This window comes from Hemiscyllium ocellatum, chromosome 45 (genome assembly GCF_020745735.1).
Source record: "Hemiscyllium ocellatum isolate sHemOce1 chromosome 45, sHemOce1.pat.X.cur, whole genome shotgun sequence".
In the NCBI taxonomy this organism is placed as follows: Eukaryota; Metazoa; Chordata; class Chondrichthyes; order Orectolobiformes; family Hemiscylliidae; genus Hemiscyllium; species Hemiscyllium ocellatum.
The window spans coordinates 28232513-28252546 of record NC_083445.1 but is presented as its reverse complement, the minus strand read 5'-3'; the positions used below and the strand labels follow the sequence as shown (position 1 = coordinate 28252546).

The 20034-nt window shown below is 43.1% G+C and overlaps 1 protein-coding gene across 2 annotated transcripts in view; it reads left to right on the top strand.

The window, feature by feature from the left end:
• Nucleotides 1–12109: 12109 nt before the first annotated feature.
• LOC132835985 (CD209 antigen-like protein C) overlaps nt 12110–20034 on the top strand; it is a 60470-nt gene continuing 52545 nt past the window's right edge. For both annotated transcript variants that reach the window (XM_060855162.1, XM_060855161.1), the window contains exons 1-2: nt 12110–12180; nt 12397–12512. In XM_060855162.1, coding sequence (XP_060711145.1) covers nt 12434–12512 — 79 coding nt within the window. In that variant the 5' untranslated portion in view covers nt 12110–12180; nt 12397–12433. The remainder of the gene's footprint in view (nt 12181–12396; nt 12513–20034) is intronic.

The following is a 20034-nucleotide window of genomic DNA, read 5'->3' as shown; positions in this document are numbered from 1 at the left end:
AGGTCACGTGAGATCGGAGAGCCGGAAATGCGAGGAGGCGGGGAATGGAGTCGGAGCAACAGCCAATGAGAAGACAATTTCACTTGAGTGATGGTATGATGTTTTGTATGGTATAAAAGACTGTGTCAGGGACAGAGAGGGGTCTTTTTTCTTTGTGAACTGACTGACTTAGTAGTTTGTCAGGGACAGAAAGGTTAAGACCCAGAGATCTGTATACTTTATCCACTTATTGTTAGAATAAAACTAAAAGTGTAAGATTAAATGTTTTTTCTTATTTCTTTATTTAAAGAGCGTGCAGGACTTGACTCACACATAAAAGAAAATAAGTGTGTAGATTGAGCCTAAAGTCCATCAGATGGTGATCCTGACGTGATCCCGACGTGATCCAGACTGAGCGACGTAAACGCGAGAAAAATAGAAACAACGGACACTGACGTCTGGTGATGACAACAAGCAGCGCCGCAAAAACAAAAGGTGAGCAGACACCTGTTTATATCGAAGTTCTGCGATTGGAGATACTAAATTGATTGTTGTCACTAGACTGCAAGTGTCCTAGTAATAGTAAATGGATAAAGTATTGATTTAATACGTACAGGTTTAAAGTCCCATGGGGTTAGAGTCCTCATAAAAGCACCAAGGTACGTATGTGTGAGAAGGTTTAAAGTCCTTTGAGCAGGATCTCATAAAAGCACCGCTCACAAGTGTTGGTTAGATACATACGGGTTTAAAGTCCCATGGGGTTAGAGTCCTCATAAAAACACCAAGGTACGTATGTGTGAGAAGGTTTAAAGTCCTTTGAGCAGGATCTCATAAAAGCACCACTCACGAATTTTGGTTGATAATTGATGTGTTGTAAGTTTTGAAATGATATTGGGAATGTACGGAGGGTAGTAGAAAAGCCAGTGATGTCTCTGAGACAAAGACGGTGGTGTCTCAGTGAGAAAGAGTAGGCAGTAGAAACTTAAAGGTGATAACGAAACTGCTGATAACTTTAACTGTAAGAGTAAGTTGTTTGGGTGTATTTTATACAGATTGATTCACAACCGGATTTGTTTGAATTGGGTTGGGTGCTTGGCTAAATTAAGTATAAACCGATTGGTTATTGGACAGGAGGATTTAAAAAAAAACAGAAATACATAAAATGATAGGGAATTTGATAAAGAGTGTGAAGAAAACGGAGGATGTTCTTCTGATTTAGTGTTGTCCGTAAAACAGCAGAGGGGTAAAGTTAGAGGTCAGTTAATTAGTGGGCTTGCAAAGAACAAACAAAAAAACAGTGATGCAGAAATATGGGAAGATTTATAAAAGCAGGGCAAAGTCCCTGAAGAAGAGGAGAGGAAGAAATTGTCACCGTTTTTGGGAGAAGCAGAAGAGTAGGTTGGATTAGAAGTAGAAGAGCATGGAAAGGGAAACAAAGGGTCAATACTGGTTGGAAGAAAGTGGACAAAAGAAGCCGAAGAGAAAGAAGAGAGGAGGAGTCAAGGAGTAGCACAGATAGTGAAGACGAGGAGTCCCGCCCAGGGGGCGGTCCAAACACGTACCCTGTCACTTTAAAAGGCTCACTTACCATGCATACTGAACAGGGCTTCTCAGGGGTACAGCCTCCGTTTGACAACAGTTATGATTTGTGACGGACGGAGATATTGCGGCTGCCCATAAAATATCAGCACCAACTGCCTGTAGATTATAAAGGCTCTTTTATGGGGGATGTGTATCAGCCCTTTACCTGTACGGATATGAATTGTATTTTGGATAAAATGTCCCCACCCATGGAGGGAGGTGGACCCTGGATGACTAAATTTTGCCAATACACACTAGGCTTCAAGTTGGCCATGGGTGATTGGAGAGCATTGTTGGGCAGACAATTGATTTTTGTGGGAGGTCCAGCAGATTGAAGTGTCTGCGGGGACCACCTTAATACCTGACTCGGACCCGTTTGCGCAGCATGCCAACTGTGTGGGAAGGGCAATGAGGGATAGATTCCCGATTCCACCGGGAGCGATGCACTCGCTCACCTTCACAATGAAGGAGGGCGAGAAGATGCTTGCCTTTTTGGCAAGATGTAAAGGCACGTGGACAGATACTGCGGGGAGCCATCCAGGGTCAGGTCAGCTACAGACCATGTTATTTAGGAATGCCGTTATGGCAGGGATACCTAAGGAAGTAAAAGAGGTAATGGAGAGTAATCCTGATATCCCAGGGTGTTCTACAAAACAGTGGGAAAAACATTTGATGCATCATATGAAGCGATATAGGACAAAACAGAATGAAGATAAACGGAGCAATGAGTCAGCACAAGTGCAGTTGCTGAAGTTACAGCTTGATGAGGCTAGACGGAAGGTTAATGAGACAAAGAAGGCCTCCCAAAAGACGACTAATCAGATGGTACAGCAGCCGTTGCCACAAAATAACCGGCAGAGTCTAGACCCGGCACCTGATTCAATGCCATACTACCCCCTTTTAGGAGGGCAGGCCAAGAGGTGTTCCAGGAGGAATGAGTGGTAGAGGAAGGGGCCGTGGAGGAGTCAGAGGTTAGCCACCGGACACTTGTTTTGAATGTGGCCAACCTGGGCATTGAGGAAGAAAATTGTCCCTGGCTGTGGGGCCCCCAGGGACGCCAGGGATTGATCCGAGGACAGTATGTCCCCTTAAATCAGCCTCCTAATCTGCCTTTGACATCGCCACTGATCACATCAGTGGCCGAGCAGACTTTTCATCACTTGCATGCCCTGTGAATTTGATGGGACGTGACTTGCTGGAGAGATGCGGGGTCCTGGTTCTGTGCGGACCAGACAGACTCGTACTGACCTTTCCAATTGGTTATTCTGTTAATTGTTCTATGTCAATGATTCACTCTGGACCCCAAGTGATATTATCACCAGACGCATCACCAATGGCAGAAGGGCAGTGGGCAGATATATACTGGGGACTCCTTGAACCTGAGAAAGGGCAGAATAACGGCATACAGTCTTTATATAACCAAGGGCTGCATCCCTATGCTCCTCCTGCAGATCCCCTTCATGTGACCCGATATTACGACAGATGACAATAAAATCTATCCGCATGCATTCTATCAACACCTGGAAGGTGTGGTGGGTGTTATGGAACTAACTCTGGAACAGTTGGAATGGTATGAGATATCTGAAGAAGCTATACTGCATTTCACATTGGCAGTGCATGCTGAATATCAGGCCAAAGATCTGGGACTCATGTCCAAACGCTTGATAGAGCTAACTGATTGGGTTTGGACTCAGTTACCCGGTTTGCAATATTCACCCTCAGTTGAAGCTTATTGTCTTGTGCACAGAACAACTGACAAGGTGTTGTTGGAACATAGGCAGATTGAAAGGTGTCATGGCAGGGAAAAGACGGACCATCCACAGGCTGCAGCGATGCTTGATACACTACCGGATGCCTTGTGGTCAGCAGGTTCGACGGACGTTGGTTACTGCAAACACGTCTCACCAATCACATTCGATTTCATAGACCACACTCCGATTTGGCAGAGACAATACCCACACAAACCAGAGGCTGAAGCCGGCATCGCCGACACAATTGAAGGATTGATAGCAGCAGGGGTGCTAGAACCCTCTCAGTCAGCCTGGAACACTCCTATCTTACCTGTAGAGAAGCAGATTACAGGCAAATATAGGATGGCGCATGATCTTAGACGGATCAACAGTGTCGTTTCTACTCCAACAATTTCGGTCCCAAACCCCTACACTGCAATGTCTGTGCTGACCCCTGACCATAAGTGGTTCTCGTGCATTGATCTGGCTAACGTGTTCTGTTTGCCCCTAGCTGATCATTTCAGGGACATTTTTCATTTACCTATAAAGGCCAACAACTTTGTTATACAAGGGTCCCTCAAGGGTTCATTTTGTCACCTGGGGTGCTTAATCAGGTACTGAAACAGCAGCTGAAAGATCTGATGCTCCCAAAGGGGGTGGGATTGATCCAATATGTGGATGACATTCTTATGGCGGCACCCGACCATGTTTCTTGTTTGGCAGCTACAAACTCATTGCTGTTACCCTTGTATAACGTCGGTTTCAAAATTTCATGGGCTAAATTACAATGCTGCTGACGAACGGTGTCTTTTTTGGGTAGAGTTATTTCTGGTAAGGGAACAGGTGTGTCTCCGTCCCATAGATCCTCCATTCTGCATCATGCCAAACCAGTCACTGTAAAAGACATGCTCTCATTTTCTTGGATTGGCAGGATATAGTAGACAATTTGTTCCTTCATATAGGGAGCTTACTTTCCCTCTCAGGGCCATGGTAAATGAGCAAGGCATGAGAAATTTGTTTGCCCATTTGCAGTGGACCACGGATGCAGACGACAGTTTTATATCTCTTCAACAGACCCTAACACGGGATGCTGATTTAGCGGTCCCGGATTACAAAGAGCCATTTTTCCTCGATATTTCTGAAAAAGAACACACAATAAATGGTGTTCTTTTTCAGAAAAAAGGGGGATGCAGGCAGGTGCTGATGTATGTAAGTGTTACCCTTGACCCAACAGAGGGCGGCAAAGAATCAGCCCAATTGGCTGAACTACAGGCAATGAGTGAAAATTATATCAGAGAATGTAAATCGTGTTCAGAATATAATGTAAAAGCAACAGCGAAACCACAAGACGGAAAATTTCCTCCCCCAAGAATGCCAGGTCAGGAAATAGGGATTGACTACACTGACATGGTAGAGAGAGTAAACGGATGTAGGTGGTACCAGTGGATGCATACACTGGTTGGCCAGAAGTGATACCTGCGAAAAAGGAAGATGCAAAGACAGAGATCAAATTTTTGATAAACCAATATATTCCAACGCATGGGTTTCCAAAGAAAGTCAGGTCAGATAATGGCACACATTTTAAGCATAAAGACCTGCAAGAAGTAGAAGCAGCTTTAGGACTGAAACATGCGTTTGGAACGGTGTACCATCCTCAGTCACAGGGAAAAGTGGAGAGAATGAACCAGTCCATAAAGGGAAAAATAGGAAAAGTGTGTGCACAAACGAAGTTAAGCTGGGTGGATGCCCTACCTTTGGCCTTAATGTCTATTAGAAGCTCAGTAAACTCTATTACAGAGTTTACCCCGAACGAGCTAACAACAGGGCAGCAGTTTCCAGGACCAGGAGCTGGAATACAGATGTTAGAGGGAGGAGTCTCAATAAGGTACAAACCTTATTATGACCAACTAACAGCTTTGGTCTCAGCTTTCTCTAAACAGGTTGGATCGGAAAAGGGGGACCTACAGAGCCAGGCGCCATCCACCATAGAGTGGGTCCTGCTGAAGGTGATCAAACGGAAATGGTCGGAGCCATGGTAGACAGGACCTTACTTGGTGGCGGAAAGGACATCTCATGCGGTCTGACTACAAGGGAAAGGAGACACTTGGTACCATTGGAGCCAGTGTGCGGCCACAGAACCGCCAACGAGAACTCTAGAACAAAAAAGAACAGAAAAAGAGTAGAAGGGTCTTAAACTTTTAATTTTTGTGTAACGAATATCATGTTTATTTTAGTAACTAGCCCACATTATCCTAGGCCGTTAAGGTTGGGAGTTTTCACTATTTTATGTATAAGTGTTATGATACTGTTAATAATGGCATCAACCGCGAGGGACAAACACACAGACGAGGTAGAGAGTCCCAGGAATAAGAGATCAACAGGACAAGAGATGGACAAATGTTAAGGGAGCCGGGTAGACATTAAACATGATAAAAAGTGTGAGACAATATACCGATATACCAGTTTGACTTATGTCAAGTAATTGACTGTGGCCAAAATACAGGGAACTGGACGGAGTATGATGTATATCTTTGTACCTACACTATTTACTATGACCCATGTCCGTCGTGGGATAATGTAATAACATGGACTGGGGTACAATGGACACCTAAGAAGTCGTCACCCTCGGATAATAGATGGGAGGTTAGAGACCATGTGAGCCTGACAAAGGGGCAACTTGATCAATTCTCAGAGCTAAAAAATCCACTCTTGTTAACCCTGACAAGATTCAACATTAATCCTGGTTCTGAAAAGATACAGATTTACTGTGGAATTGACGACAGAAGCTTTTATTTTGTAATAGGGGTTCCCCGCGGCGTACCTCATGAATATAAGTTGGTAGACCAGGTAACAACAGGATTTGAGAATCTCCCAATCATTAGTGCTTTATTCCCAGTTATGCTGAATAAAAACGTTGATCGAATTAATTATGTACATTACAATGTACTCAGGCTAGCCAATAGAACTAGAGACGCCGTGGCGGGACTCTCTGAACAATTGGCAGGGACCTCATTGATGACAGTACAAAATAGAATGGCCTTAGATATGTTGTTGGCAGAAAAGGGGGGAGTGTGCTCTATGTTTGAAGATCAATGTTGTACGTTCATCCCCAACAATACAGCACCTGATGGCTCGGTAACCAGAGCCCTGGAAGGATTAAGAACCTTGTCTGAAGAAATGCATGAACATTCAGGTATTGACAACCCTCTAGGAGGCATTTTCGATTCATGGGTAGTGAAATGGAAAGGATTAATTGTGTCTGTGTTTATGTCCCTCGCTGGTATGACCATTGTGTTCGTGTTGTGTGGATGTTGTTGTATCCCCTGTATCAGATCTTTGTTGAACAGGGTAATTATTACAGCAATTGAAGGGAAGGCTCCACCACCCTATCAGATGTCACAAATAGCGGCGGAAACCATGGCCCTGGCAAGAGAGGAGGACTATGCGTCGGAGGGTGAATGTGATGCGTAAAACTGGTTTGTTGGTCTCATTTTCATGAGACCAAAAGAGGGAGTTGTAAATATAAATATAAAAAACTTACCTGGAAACTAAATTGTCAAGTCTGAGGGGCGTGTCCTCTGCGCTCGGAGGTCACGTGGTCCTCTGATGCGTGCGCAGAGGATGATCACGTGATGCTCCGAGACGCGGGCGCGGTCACGTGGTCTCCCTGTTTCGCGCTCCGGGAGGTCACGTGATCTGCCGTTTCGCGCCCCGGAAGTGGACGAGACTGCCGTTTCGCGCTCGAAAGGAGGCCGCATGGTGGTCCTTTGTCTCCGAAAAGCGAAGGTCACGTGAGATCGGAGAGCCGGAAATGCGAGGAGGCGGGGAATGGAGTCGGAGCAACAGCCAATGAGAAGACAATTTCACTTGAGTGATGGTATGATGTTTTGTATGGTATAAAAGACTGTGTCAGGGACAGAGAGGGGTCTTTTTTCTTTGTGAACTTAGTAGTTTGTCAGGGACAGAAAGGTTAAGACCCAGAGCTCTGTATACTTTATCCACTTATTGTTAGAATAAAACTAAAAGTGTAAGATTAAATGTTTTTTCTTATTTCTTTATTTAAAGAGCGTGCAGGACTTGACTCACACATAAAAGAAAATAAGTGTATAGATTGAGCCTAAAGTCCATCAGCACAGAAGATTACAGTGCCGGTGATTTCAGAAGGACACTGGGAAAAGGTGTTACACTGCCAGAGGTGGGACACGTAAATTCACAGTGCTGGTCATTAAAGAAAGGCACTGTGGGAAAAGAAGTGGTAAAAGAAGCTAAGCCAGTGGCATTAGTGAGGGTAATAAAGGAGACCCCAAGAAGAACCAAGGAACTGCAGGAGAGTGCACAGCCAAGGAAGGGGCTAGGTATGGCGTTAGTGCCTGATCTCTACAAAGAATTTGTCTCTGTGGGTAAAGTTTACTCAGAAGGAGCAAGGGCAGATGGGCAAGAATTTATAATTTTGAGAGGTACAAGAACTAACCAGATAAGGGATGAGCGAATATACATTTTTTTGATCTGTTACCTGCAGGTGTGGTAATTTGTGGGAGAGATGGACTAAAATTTAGTGTTCTCCTATGTATGATCATGTTGGAGTGCTAACTCAAGACTGGGGAAATTACAGTGAGAGTGATTGACAGAGTGTCAGTTTCAGGAATTCAGCTTGCTCTTTGGAACAATTTATCAGGAATCGAGGTGGGAATGGCACCTCTTGTTGTGGAGAAGACCAAGGAAGACCAAGAAACTGAGGAGTTAAAACAGAAATATCCTGGTATTTTCCCAGACTGCGTAGTAAACAGATCCCACGATCATAAGCCACAGCATGAACTGAGAAGTAAAGAGAAAGATGAAGGAGTTGAGGTTCAGTTAGCGGACACTGTGTTTGATGTAATGGTGCAGGAAAGACCTGAAGAGGCAGAGGGTCAGACAGAGGTGTTTAATCCTGAAAGGCTAATGGACTTGCAACAGCAAGACAAGATGATAAAAGGACTATCTGTGGATACATACTCAGAAAAGGATATAGAGAATATTCCTGAGGACCATTATCTGAAAGATAGAATCCTATGGCAGAAATGGAGACCACGGCAAGTTAGTGCAGAGGAGAAATGGGCCAAAGTGTACCAGGTTCTGTAACATACAGACAGGAAGTGATACAGGAAGCACATGAACTACCTGTAGGAGGTTACTTAGGGGTACAAAAGACTCGGGCTAAGGTATAAAAACATTTTTATTGGCCTGAAATGCACAAGGGTGATTTGAACTTTTGCCGTAAGTGCCAAATGGTAGGTAAGCCACAGGCGGTAATAAAACCTGCACTTTTGTTGCCAATTCACCCATTTGGAGAACTTTTTCGTGGGTTGTAATTGATTGTGTAGGTCCCCTCCTGAGAACTAAAAGTGGGAACCAATACTTACTAACCATAATGAATGTACCTACCAGATTTCCGGAGGCAATTCTATTACGGAGCATTAAGGTAAACAGGGTGGAAGAGGAGTTAGTAGCTTTCTTCACACGGCATGGGCTACCCAGAGAGATTCAGTTGGACCAAGGATCTAATTTAACTGCTCGGCTGTTTAAGGAGGTTATGGTATACAGAACTTTAAATCAAATGCATCCCAGGGAGCTTTTGAAAGGTGGCATCAGAATTTGAAGACCATGTTGACAGCAGACTGTCAGGATCACCCAAATGATTGGGATAAAGGTATCCCGTTCATTTTGTTTGCCATTCGAGATGCCCCAAATGAATCTACTCAGTTAGAACAGAGAACATAGAACAATCCAGCGCAGAACAGGCCCTTCGGCCCTCGGTGTTGCGCTGATCTGTGAACTATTCTTAGCTCGTCCCCCTACAATACCCCAAAATCATCCATGTGCTTATCTCAGGATTGTTTAAATCTCCCTAATGTGGCTGAGTTGACTACGTAAGCAGGTAGGGCATTCCATGCCCTTACCACACTCTGCGTAAAGAACCTGCCTCTGACATCTGTCTTAAATCTCTCACCCCTCAATTTGTAGTTATGCCTCCCCCGTACAAGCTGATGTCATCATCCTAGGAAAATGACTTTCACTGTCTCCCCTATCTAATCCTCTGATCATCTTGTATGTCTCTATCAAACCCCCTCTTAGCCTTCTTCGTACCAATGAGAACAGACCCAAATCTCTCAGCCTTTCCTCATAAGACTTTCCCTCAGACCAGGCAACATCCTGGTAAATCTCCTCTGCACCTTTCCCAATGCTTCCACATCCTTTCCGAAATATGGGGACCAGAACTGTACACAATATTCCAAATGTGGCCGCACCAGCGTTTTGTATAGTTGCAGCATGATATTGTGACTCCGGAGCTCAATCCCTCTATGAATGAAACCGAATGTCTCCTTAACAACACTATCTGCCTGGGTGGCAACTTTCAGGGATCTATGTACATGGACTCCAAGATCCCTCTGCACATCCACACTACCAAGAATCTTTCCGTTGACCCAGTACTCTGCCTTTCTGTTATTCTTTCCAAAGTGCATCATCTTATATTTAGCTGCATTGAACTCCATTTGCCACCTCTCAGCCCAATTCTGCAATTTATCCAAATCCCCCTGCAACCTGTAAACATTCTTCCAAACTTTCCACTCCTCCACCAACTTTAGTGTCATCTGCAAATTTACTAATCCATCCACCTACGTCTGCATCTAAGTCATTTATAAAAATGACAAACAGCCGTGGTCCCAAAACAGATCCTTGTGGAACTCCACTAGTACCTGGACTCCAGGCTGAATATTTTCCATCAAACACCACTTGCTGCCTTCTTTCAGAAAGCTAGTTTCTAATCCAAACTGCTAAATCACCCTCAATCCCATGCCTCTGCATTTTTGCCAACAGCCTACCATGTGGAACCTTATCAAAGGCTTTACTGAAGTCCATGTACACCATGTCAACTGCTCCACCCTCATCCTGAAGAAGGGCTTATGCCTAAAACGTCGATTCTCCTGTTCCTTGGATGCTGCCTGACCTACTGCGCTTTTCCAGCAACACATTTTCAGCTACCCTCATCTACATGCTTGGTCACATTCTCAAAAAACTCAATGAGGTTTGTGAGACACGACCTGCCCTTGACGAAACCATGTTGACTATCTGAAATCAAACTGTTGCTTCTAGATGATTATAAATATTATCTCTTATATTTGGGCATGAAGTGAGAGGTCCTTTGAAATTAATTAAAGAAAAATTGACAGGACCAAAGTCAGATATCTCACACTTAGAGTACATATCTGAGGTGAGGGAGAGACTAAATCGAGTAAGTGAGTTAGCTAAACAGCAGCAAAACAAGGCACAGTATAGAATGAAGCAGGTGGCAGATGACTCGGACATTTTCCTTATGGGGATAATGTGCTAGTCCAGTTATCACTAAACCTTTAAAGCAAATTGAGAAAAAGTTGAGTCAGGTGACCTGTCTAGTAAAGATGCCTGATAGAAAGAAAAGTTTTGGGTATGTCATGTGAACACATTGAAGCCGTATTATACTGGAGAGAAAGAACAGGAGAAACAGGTGTTAGCTACTTCCCCGCAGAGTGAGGAATCTAATCCCGATGATGTAGATTTTGATGTCCCTCAAAATAGATTAAAAAATGAAGAAGTCCTTGAGGAGCGGGATAGGTTAGTGAGCTATCTGTCTCAGGAGCATAGTTGTTACTGCAGTATGAGGACATATGTAAGAATCAGTTGGGGAGGACTAATGCTATTGTACATGAAGTAGACGTAGGGAATATTGCTCTGATGAAACAACATCCCTATTAGTTTAATCCTTTCAAAGCCAGACAGGTCCAGGTGGAGTGGAGGCAATGCTTGACAAGGACATCATCGAACCAGGCCAGAGCGAGTGGGGTTCGCTAATCGTTGTAGCTCCCTAACCGGACAGGACTCAACAACTCTGTTAGGGTGAAAGGAAAGGCTGGTAGGTAAACGGAATGCTGGATGACTAAAGAAATTGAGGGTTTGGTTAAGAAAAAAAAGGAAGCACATGTCAGCTATACATTGAGTGAATCCTTAGAATAATATAAAGGAAGTAACTTAAGAGGGAAATCAGGAGGACAAAAACAGAACATGAGACAGTTTTGGCAAATAGAATTAAGGAGAATCCAAAGGGTTTTTACAAATATATTAAGGACAAAATGGGTAACTAGGGAGAGAATAGGGCCCCTCAAAGATCAGCAAGGCAGCCTTTGTGTGGAGCCACAGAAAATGGGGAAGATACTAAACGAGTATTTTGCATTAGTATTTACTGTGGAAAAGGATATGGAAGATGTAGATTGTAGGCAAATAGATGGTGACATCTTGCAAAATGTCCATATTACAGAGGAGGAAGTGCTGGATGTCTTGAAATGGTTAAAGGTGGATAAATCCCCAGGACCTGATCAGGTGTACCCGAGAACTCTGTGGGAAGCTAGAGAAGTGATTGCTGGGTCTCTTGCTGCGACATTTGTATCATCGATAGTCACAGGTGAGGTGCCAGAAGATTGGAAGATTTAAAAAGAAGATTCAACAGCTGGCAGGTTTTGAGAACTTGAATTTTTGGAAAATCTTAGTCAGGTGTTTATTGTCTGAGTATTATATAAGGGAGAATAAAGGATAGGTTAGAGGAAGGAGTTGTGAACAGGTGCTAGTTAATTATTCTCTGTTATACGTTAAGAAATAAAATTGTTAATATATACTTTAAATAGTTCTTGTCCTCTCAAATTTTCACAGAACACTGCATGGGATGAATCACTTCTGTGTTGCTGGTTTATACGAAGCAGGAGGGTTTACCCCGTGACGTAACAGGATGGTTGGTAACAGGCTTGGTGAGGAACTTTGAAGTTGTCGTGTTCCCAAATTTCTGCTGCCCTTGCCCAGTTGGACACAATTTTGTGAAAAGGTAGGTACAGGAAAATTAAGCTATAAAGAAAGTCCAATTACATTCTTAGCATCTGATTACAGAAGTGGTATTTTACTTTTAAGCACATTAAGCAAATTCAATTGCATCAGTGATGGTAGAGAAAACTGTTGCAAGTTAATCCAGACACAATCTATGAATGTGGTTTTCACAAGAAAAGTAGGAACTAAAACTGAGAAAAACATCGTTTTTTTCTAGTTGTTGCTAAAGGCGTGAAGATCCTCTGAGTGAGAACATGGAGCTAGACAACATTTACACCAATGTGAATTATGATCAAGTGAAACAAGACAGGAAACAGCAAAACCTAAAGTCAGGTAAACATTCATAATCTAGTCATTATTGTACAGGTTACTCAATCTTTGTTAATTAACTGGAAGTAACTCACCTTCAGATCAATGAACAACAATGTAAATATTTCTCATTGTTTGAGACAAAGAGTTGTGAAGAAATTCCACTTCTTCAGAATTAATGGATTTTAGAGCTGATCAGTGAGGTAACATAATATGGTCAGACACTCTTCCATGACCATCCCTTTTAACTGTTTGTGTTGTGAACAAACAATGAAATAAATCAATTGGTTAGAAAAGCAGTGTGACCATCCCTTTAACTGATGGTGTTATTGACTCACACTGAAATCCATGAGGCAAAGATGTGGGGAGGGGATAGTGAACCATGGAAGAATTGACGAGGAGGGAGGTGTCTGATTGAGAAATGTGTCTTTGATTTTTTTAACGATGCAGATGACACAATAACTGATGATATGTGTGGGTTTTGTATGACCCATACATTTATGTGTGACCTCAGCAAGTGCATGACCATTAGGTCTAATGTTAAAACATTCCAGCATTGACAGTTTTATGTAAAGGAGCGGGGGAGGGCGGGGGGGGGGGGGGGGTGTCGGGAAGACACAAAGGGGTGTCTGTGATGATGTGGTAAACAGGATGGATGATCTGTTGGAATTGATTTTTTTGGGGGGACAGATATCTCATGATCTCTGTGAAGGTTTCTCCAGTATAGGTTTGTTTCAGAGGGATCTCTGTTCCCCGAGTACTTCATGGGAACACATCGTGAGAATAAAAAGCCAAATAGTTCAATCTCTTTTACTATAAAGTGTAACATCGACAGCACTTCAATATACTAATTGGTCACATTGACAGTTCTGATTTCACATGGAGGCAGACAGCATGGAAACTGCAGACCCCTCAGTCCAACCAGTCCATGTCAAACATAATCCCAAACTAAACTAGTCCCACTTGGCCGCTACTGGCCCATATCCCTCCAAACATTCCTTGTTCATGCACTTATCCAAATGTCTTTTAAACATTATAACTGTACCCATATCCATCACTTTCTCTGGAAGTTAATGTCACAAACGAACCACTCTCTGTGTAAGGAATTTGCCCCTTACGTTTTTTAAACTATTTTTCCTCACACTTTAAAAAATAATCCCCTTTAATCTCGAAGTGTTATAACCTCAGGCCTCAGGAAAAGACACCTGCCATTCTATACCCATCATGATTTTATAAACTTCTATAAGGTCACCCCTTAACCTCCTCTGCTCCAGTGAAAATAGTCCCATCCTTTTCAATCTATTTTTAGATTGGGAAATCCTGGGAAATCTTTTCTGAATCCTCTCCAGTTTAATAACAACTTTTCCATAACTGAGCAACCAGAAGTGGACTCAGTGCTCCAGACAAGGCCTCACCAATGGTGTGAATAATGAATCAATTGGTCAGAAAAATAGTGTGAGAATCCCTTTAACTGATGGAGTTATTGACTCACTCTGAAATCTTTGTGGAAGATCTTGAAGTGAAGACGTTGAGGAGGAGATAGTGAAACATTGAAGAATTGACGAGGAGGGAAGTGTCTGATTGAGAAATGGTCTTTATTCCCTGTACAACTTAGATTAACCTCAACATGACCTCCCAAGTCCTGTACTCAAAAGTCTAAGCAATGACTGCAAGTGAGCTAAATGTGATGCAAACTTCAGAGATCAGAACCACCGCAATCCAAGACCACCTGATGATCTCTCCCTGATATCTTTGCCATGTCCCACATGAGAAACACACCCATTCTTTGCTTCCATCTGGTAAACAAAAGGGTACTGAGTGTCAGAGATGGTGACTGCAGAATGTGTTCCAGCATTTCACACTGAGACAGTATTGCACATCAGGTACAAACACCATCAGTGTTAACACACGCCCTGAACCGGACACAGTGTGGGTCAATCTTTCTTTAAATCACATGATGGTGCAGCCCACTGTCACATCAGCTGCACTCTCCTTTCCTCCAACTACACTGACCATTTGGATTAGCCAATAAGATGCAAGCAGAATGTGTTGTATATGGTCATTACACTTTGGTTTATTGTAATACCAGAACAGTTCCAGGATTTCTTTCCGATTGGATTGGCGGCCGTCAGGACGCATTGTCTTTCTCTGGGAATAACTGCACCTTATTCCACAGTTCATCACCATTCTGATTGCAGTACAATAAGTCACACTGCAATTTTCATTTCTAAATATTTGCTATGCATAATCAACGCTGCTAATTATTTCCAGCCCCTGGGTTACTTTTAGAGTGTGGGACAGCCAAATGCAGGGCATTAAAACCCAGCAAGATCAGCTCAAGAAGCACCTCCATCAGCTCTAAGGACAGTAAGGGATTCCAACACATGAAATCATATTGAAGGAAAAGAACCTCAGATCAATTACTCTCGAATTTCTGAGACACTCACCGTGGTGCAGGAGGACCGTTCTGTTTGGAAATGAGGCTCTTACTCAAACCCACTCCTTCAATATTCACAAACATCTTGGGCACCTTCGAAATAATCAATGGTCATAAGGCTCGGAGTGTGAATGGATTGATGCATGAATGTGGTTTGGAAGATCTCCTGAATCTGCAATCCTCCATCACCCCACGTGTTCAATAGCACGGCTGAAGTCAGTCTGTTTGTATTCTCTCTCTCAGGCCGCAGTATTTATCAGGACAATAGAGAAGATGACCAGATTATCTCAGTGAAAAGTTGAGCAGACCTGATGAGCCGAATGGCCTATCCTATGGTCTCACTGTAAAAATGAAACTAAAAATCCCAGAACACCAGGTTAGAGTCCAACAGGTTTATTTGGAAGCACTAGCTTTCGGAGCGACACTCCTTCATCAGGTGGTTGTGGAGGTGAAGATCATGCTCACAGAATTTATCGCCAAAGGAGTTCGGTGTCATGGAGGTGTGATACTGTAAACAATCCCAGATTCAAACTCTCACCTTTTATCATGGGATATGCTGGTTTCTGTTCGAGATGTAAATCCCAGAACTTCCCCCAAATTACATTCTCAAATTAGTTGAGTTTTTCAACCAATAGGTGTGAAATCTGTCCGTGGCCCAATGCTATGTCAGAATGACAAACCCTCCTTATAGTTGTACAGAGTTTTACATGGATTCATACAGTTTTTGAGCAAAATAAAATGTAATTCTGAAAAAACAAATTCACCCCATAAACTGATAAGTGTGCGCTTCACTCCTATTGTTTCAAACATTGGGCTAACTTGAGAATGTAATTTGAGGGAAGTTCTGGGATTTACATGTCGAACAGAAACCAGCATATTCCATTATAAAAGGTGAAAGTTTTAATCTGGGATTGTTTACAGTATCACACCTCCATGACACTGGATCCCTTTGGCTATAAATTCTGTGATCATCATCTTAACCTCCACAACCACCTGATGACGGACCAGTGCTCTGAAAGCTAGTCTTCCAAATAAACCTGTTGGACTCTAAGCTGGTGTTTTGGGATTTTTAACTTTGTCCACCCCAGTCCAACACCGGCATCTCCAAGTCATGGAAAAATGAATGCAGCATGAGGTGCTATGAAACCAGAGCAGACAAGAAACGTTATTCACAAAATAAACTAACTCTGCCCAAAGTAATGAATTGAGATTCCTGAGACCACCACAAAGAAAGAACCCCAGTGATGGAAAGCAAATGGAAATTGGAAGCCAAACCAGAGTTGGCAAACTCGGACTTCTCCCCCACTGATGCTGCCAGACCCCCTGAACCTTTCCAAAAATCTCAGGCTTTGATCCTGATTTCCAAACATCTCAGCTCTTCTGTTGAATTGGAACCGAGCTTCAGTTGTGAACAAATCTCATTTTAGTTGAATTTCCCAAACAGTCTCAGCGCTGGTGTCCAGAGGGATTTCATATTTTTCAGTTCCTTTCTAAATTTACATGGGGTTGAGGAGTGGGGGGGGGGGCTACTTAAATTCATGGGTTCTGTACATGACTCAGAAACTTTAGCAAAGCCTCTACTCAAAAAGCAATGTGTCCATCGGCTCTGGAGAAGCGGGGTGTGATCCTCTGGTAGACACAAAGCTCACTGCCCTGTCAACCACAACAATATGAACGGACCCGATCCACTGCAACATCAACATGATTGATTTCCTCCGGTTCTCAATCTGTGGATGACTGAGACAGTCTCTGTAGCCTGGGTGTGCTCTGTGGGTTTTGTTTGCCAGGGGAATAGACCAGACAGTTCAAGAATTCAACACGAGGGTCAATAGGAAAGGAAGCCAAAGGAGCCAGATGCTGAGAAACCAGATGAACACTGTCCCTGGAGCTGAGGAGAAAAGCCCTGCATTTGACCGACATCCCCAGGGCACCCTGTGAATGATTTACTGGGGTTGAAGTACCAACAGAAACTGACCAAGGACAGTGATGTTGTGAGCACTCCTGCATTTCTTGCTGATATTGATAGTCACAGACAGCATTGAAACAGTCACATGGGAAGGAAACTGGGAACTGATCCCATCAGTCCAAATTGACAATAGTCAGGTATGAAAGGAACCTCCACACAGGAGACTGGGACAGGAAGGAAATTGGGACATGGGAACTGAAGGTGCAGTACCCCATTGCACTGATGACTAGAACCAGCAGATCTGCTGTTGTCATGGCTACCACGTGGACGGACATATAGTTGGAAATACCACAGTGTCTTCCGGAGAGACTTGGAATTGTCACCACGTTGGCTGCAAGAATGAGAGATGAGATAAACCACATTTTAGCAACAGATTGATGTCTATTTAAGGGCAGCTGTTGAGCAGTATTTCTCCAGTTACATGAGCAACTGCAACTAATATTGGGCTATCGCATGGAGAATGATCAATATAAGATACCGTTCCTCTCAGTCTAATACAGACACTCTCAGAGTGATCCAGAAATCCATGGAAACACTTGTGTACTCCCTTCAAAGGTGATTACAATAGCAGCATTGCTGTCTGATTGAAGGGAGTTGGAGAATTTATGAATATAAATGTCATGAGCAGCTTCATCATACTGATCCTGAGGACATTGTTATAACTGTCAGTTAGATGGGAGGAGGAAGGATATTGGGAACACGAATGACTAACAAACAGATGACAGTGCTTCACTGGGGATACTGAGAGCTGTGAGAATCGGGGAGCAAGCAGCTTTCATTGTTAGGATTGCTAGCTGTCCCATTTTGGTGCATGTCGGAGCTATGGGAAGGGGACCTTATTTCTAATTCAAACAATCCTCCCAGGAATTAATTAGTTTAGTTTGAATTCCTGTTAGTTCCACTCTTTTCACAAATCTACCCCAGGTAGCTTCTGTGTTTTTTTAAATGGTTTGCTTTCTGACTAAGAAGTCACTTTTCAAGAGAATTATAACTTTTTTAATGTCCTTTATAAATAAAGCATGTACAATCAGCAAGTTTTGTAGATTTCGAATCCAAAGGACTGGCCAAAGCAGATCTGTTTCCATGAATGTTCCTACCTCTTGCCCTGACTGTGTGGAATAATCCAAATCCTGCAGATCATGTCCTGCCCACATGCGTCATCCAGATCTAGTTTCACCATTGCAAATACACAACCGAAGGGCAAAGCTCTCCTTACAGTTCCTGCTCCACATTCACAACAGAGATGGCCAGCTTCTGTTGCACTTATTCCGACCTGTGCTTGTGATTAAGGACAGTGGGGCTTTATCTTTTGGTAATGCTGCTACATGGCCCCAACTCTAGAAGGGACTGAATCCTGGGCAGTTCCAGTAGTCTCTAAACTTGCACAAAGGTGTCTGTTGTAATTGACATTTACAGTTAACATAGAAATAACATTTCAGCCACATTACTGACGGCTTTGCTACCTTCCCCCACCCTCCTCTCTGACTTATCACCTCCATCCCCACCCCCATTCACTGATTGTAGTCTATGCTATTTTCTCCCCACCCCCACCCTCCTCTCATTTATCTCTCCACCCTTAAGGCTTCCTGCCCCTATTCCTGATGAAGGGCCTTTGCCCAAAACATCAATTTTCCTGCTCCTCCGATGCTGCCTGACCTGCTGTGCTTTTCCAACACCACCCTAATTTAGACTCTGGTTTCCAGCATCTGCAGTCCTTGTTTTTACCCAGTTTTTTGCCTGATATTGGCGACAGCAATTTTCCATTGTTTGGATGTAAGTTTGCTCGCTTTCAGACGTTTCCTCACCATACTCGGTAACATCATCAGTGAGCCTCTGGTGAAGCACTGGTGTTATACCCCGCTTTCTCTTTATGTGTTTAGGTTTTCTTGGGTTGGTGATGCCTCTGTTTGAATACGCTGTAGAGGTGATTTTCCTTTGCTCTTCATAGTTCCCTGTCCTACAGTGTGTGGTGGCTCATTGAAATAATGTTCTAATGCAACTTTGTTTGTGGGTGTTGGGATCATTGCTTCTGTAGTTCAGTAGTTGGTCTGTATAAGTTGTTTTCCTGTTAAAAGGAATGGGTGCCCAATGAACACTGTCTGTCGATTTCTCAGCAATAAACCCAAACAAGCAGACAAAGTGTACTCAGAAACCCTCGCCACTCCCCCCAACATCAAAGACATCTCAGAAATGACTGCCAGACTACCCAGACCTTTTGGCATCATAGTGGCCCACAAACCCACCAACACACTAAAACAGCAGCTCATGAACTTAAAAGACCCAATACAGAGTATTCACTGTATTAAAGTATTCACTCACAGGACATGGACTTGGCTGGCCAGATCAGTATTAATTGGTCAGGCCAGTATTTATTGACCAGACCAGTATGTATTGGTCAGACCAGTATTTATTGCTCATCCCAGAGAGCAGTTGAGAGTCAACCACATCTAGAGTCATATACAGACGAGACCAGGGAAGGACAATGACATTAATTAACTAGATGAGTTTTTGTTTACCTGTTAACTGGCATTAGAATCTTAATTCCAGATTTTTATCATCTGCCAAGACTTGGATTTGAACATGGATCCCTTGAACATTATCCCGCTTCCTGGATTAATAATCCTGTGTTAATAACCTAACATGGCCATCACCATTTGAGATAATGGTTCTTCCCTGGAATTATTGCTTCCTCATATTTCAACAAAACCTGAATGTGTTTCTCCATCACCAGTTGGCCTCCCACTCTCTCTGTTCCTGTTCCTCCAACAATAATTGTACTTTGCATTTTTTATGGATAAATTTGTCCTCAAATCTGAGTTGTACATCCACAAATGAATAATATTCATTGATGCTACACCATCAGCAGTGCTGTCACTTTACAGACAATAGTCTTGAGATTTCAGCGCTGGCACTAGTCTTTCCTTCACAGTAACCATTACCAGATGCAACTAGTAACCTCGAGGTAGTCTGGAAGTGACAGTAGCCCATGGTAGCAGCGAAGATCAGCCCATCACCATCAGTGATCTTATTTATTTCATAGGAATAGCATCCTCCGCTTGCTCCACATGACTTCTTTTGATATCAGTTATATACCATACATTGGCCAATTGTAATCATTTTGCAATGATACTCTTCCAACAGCA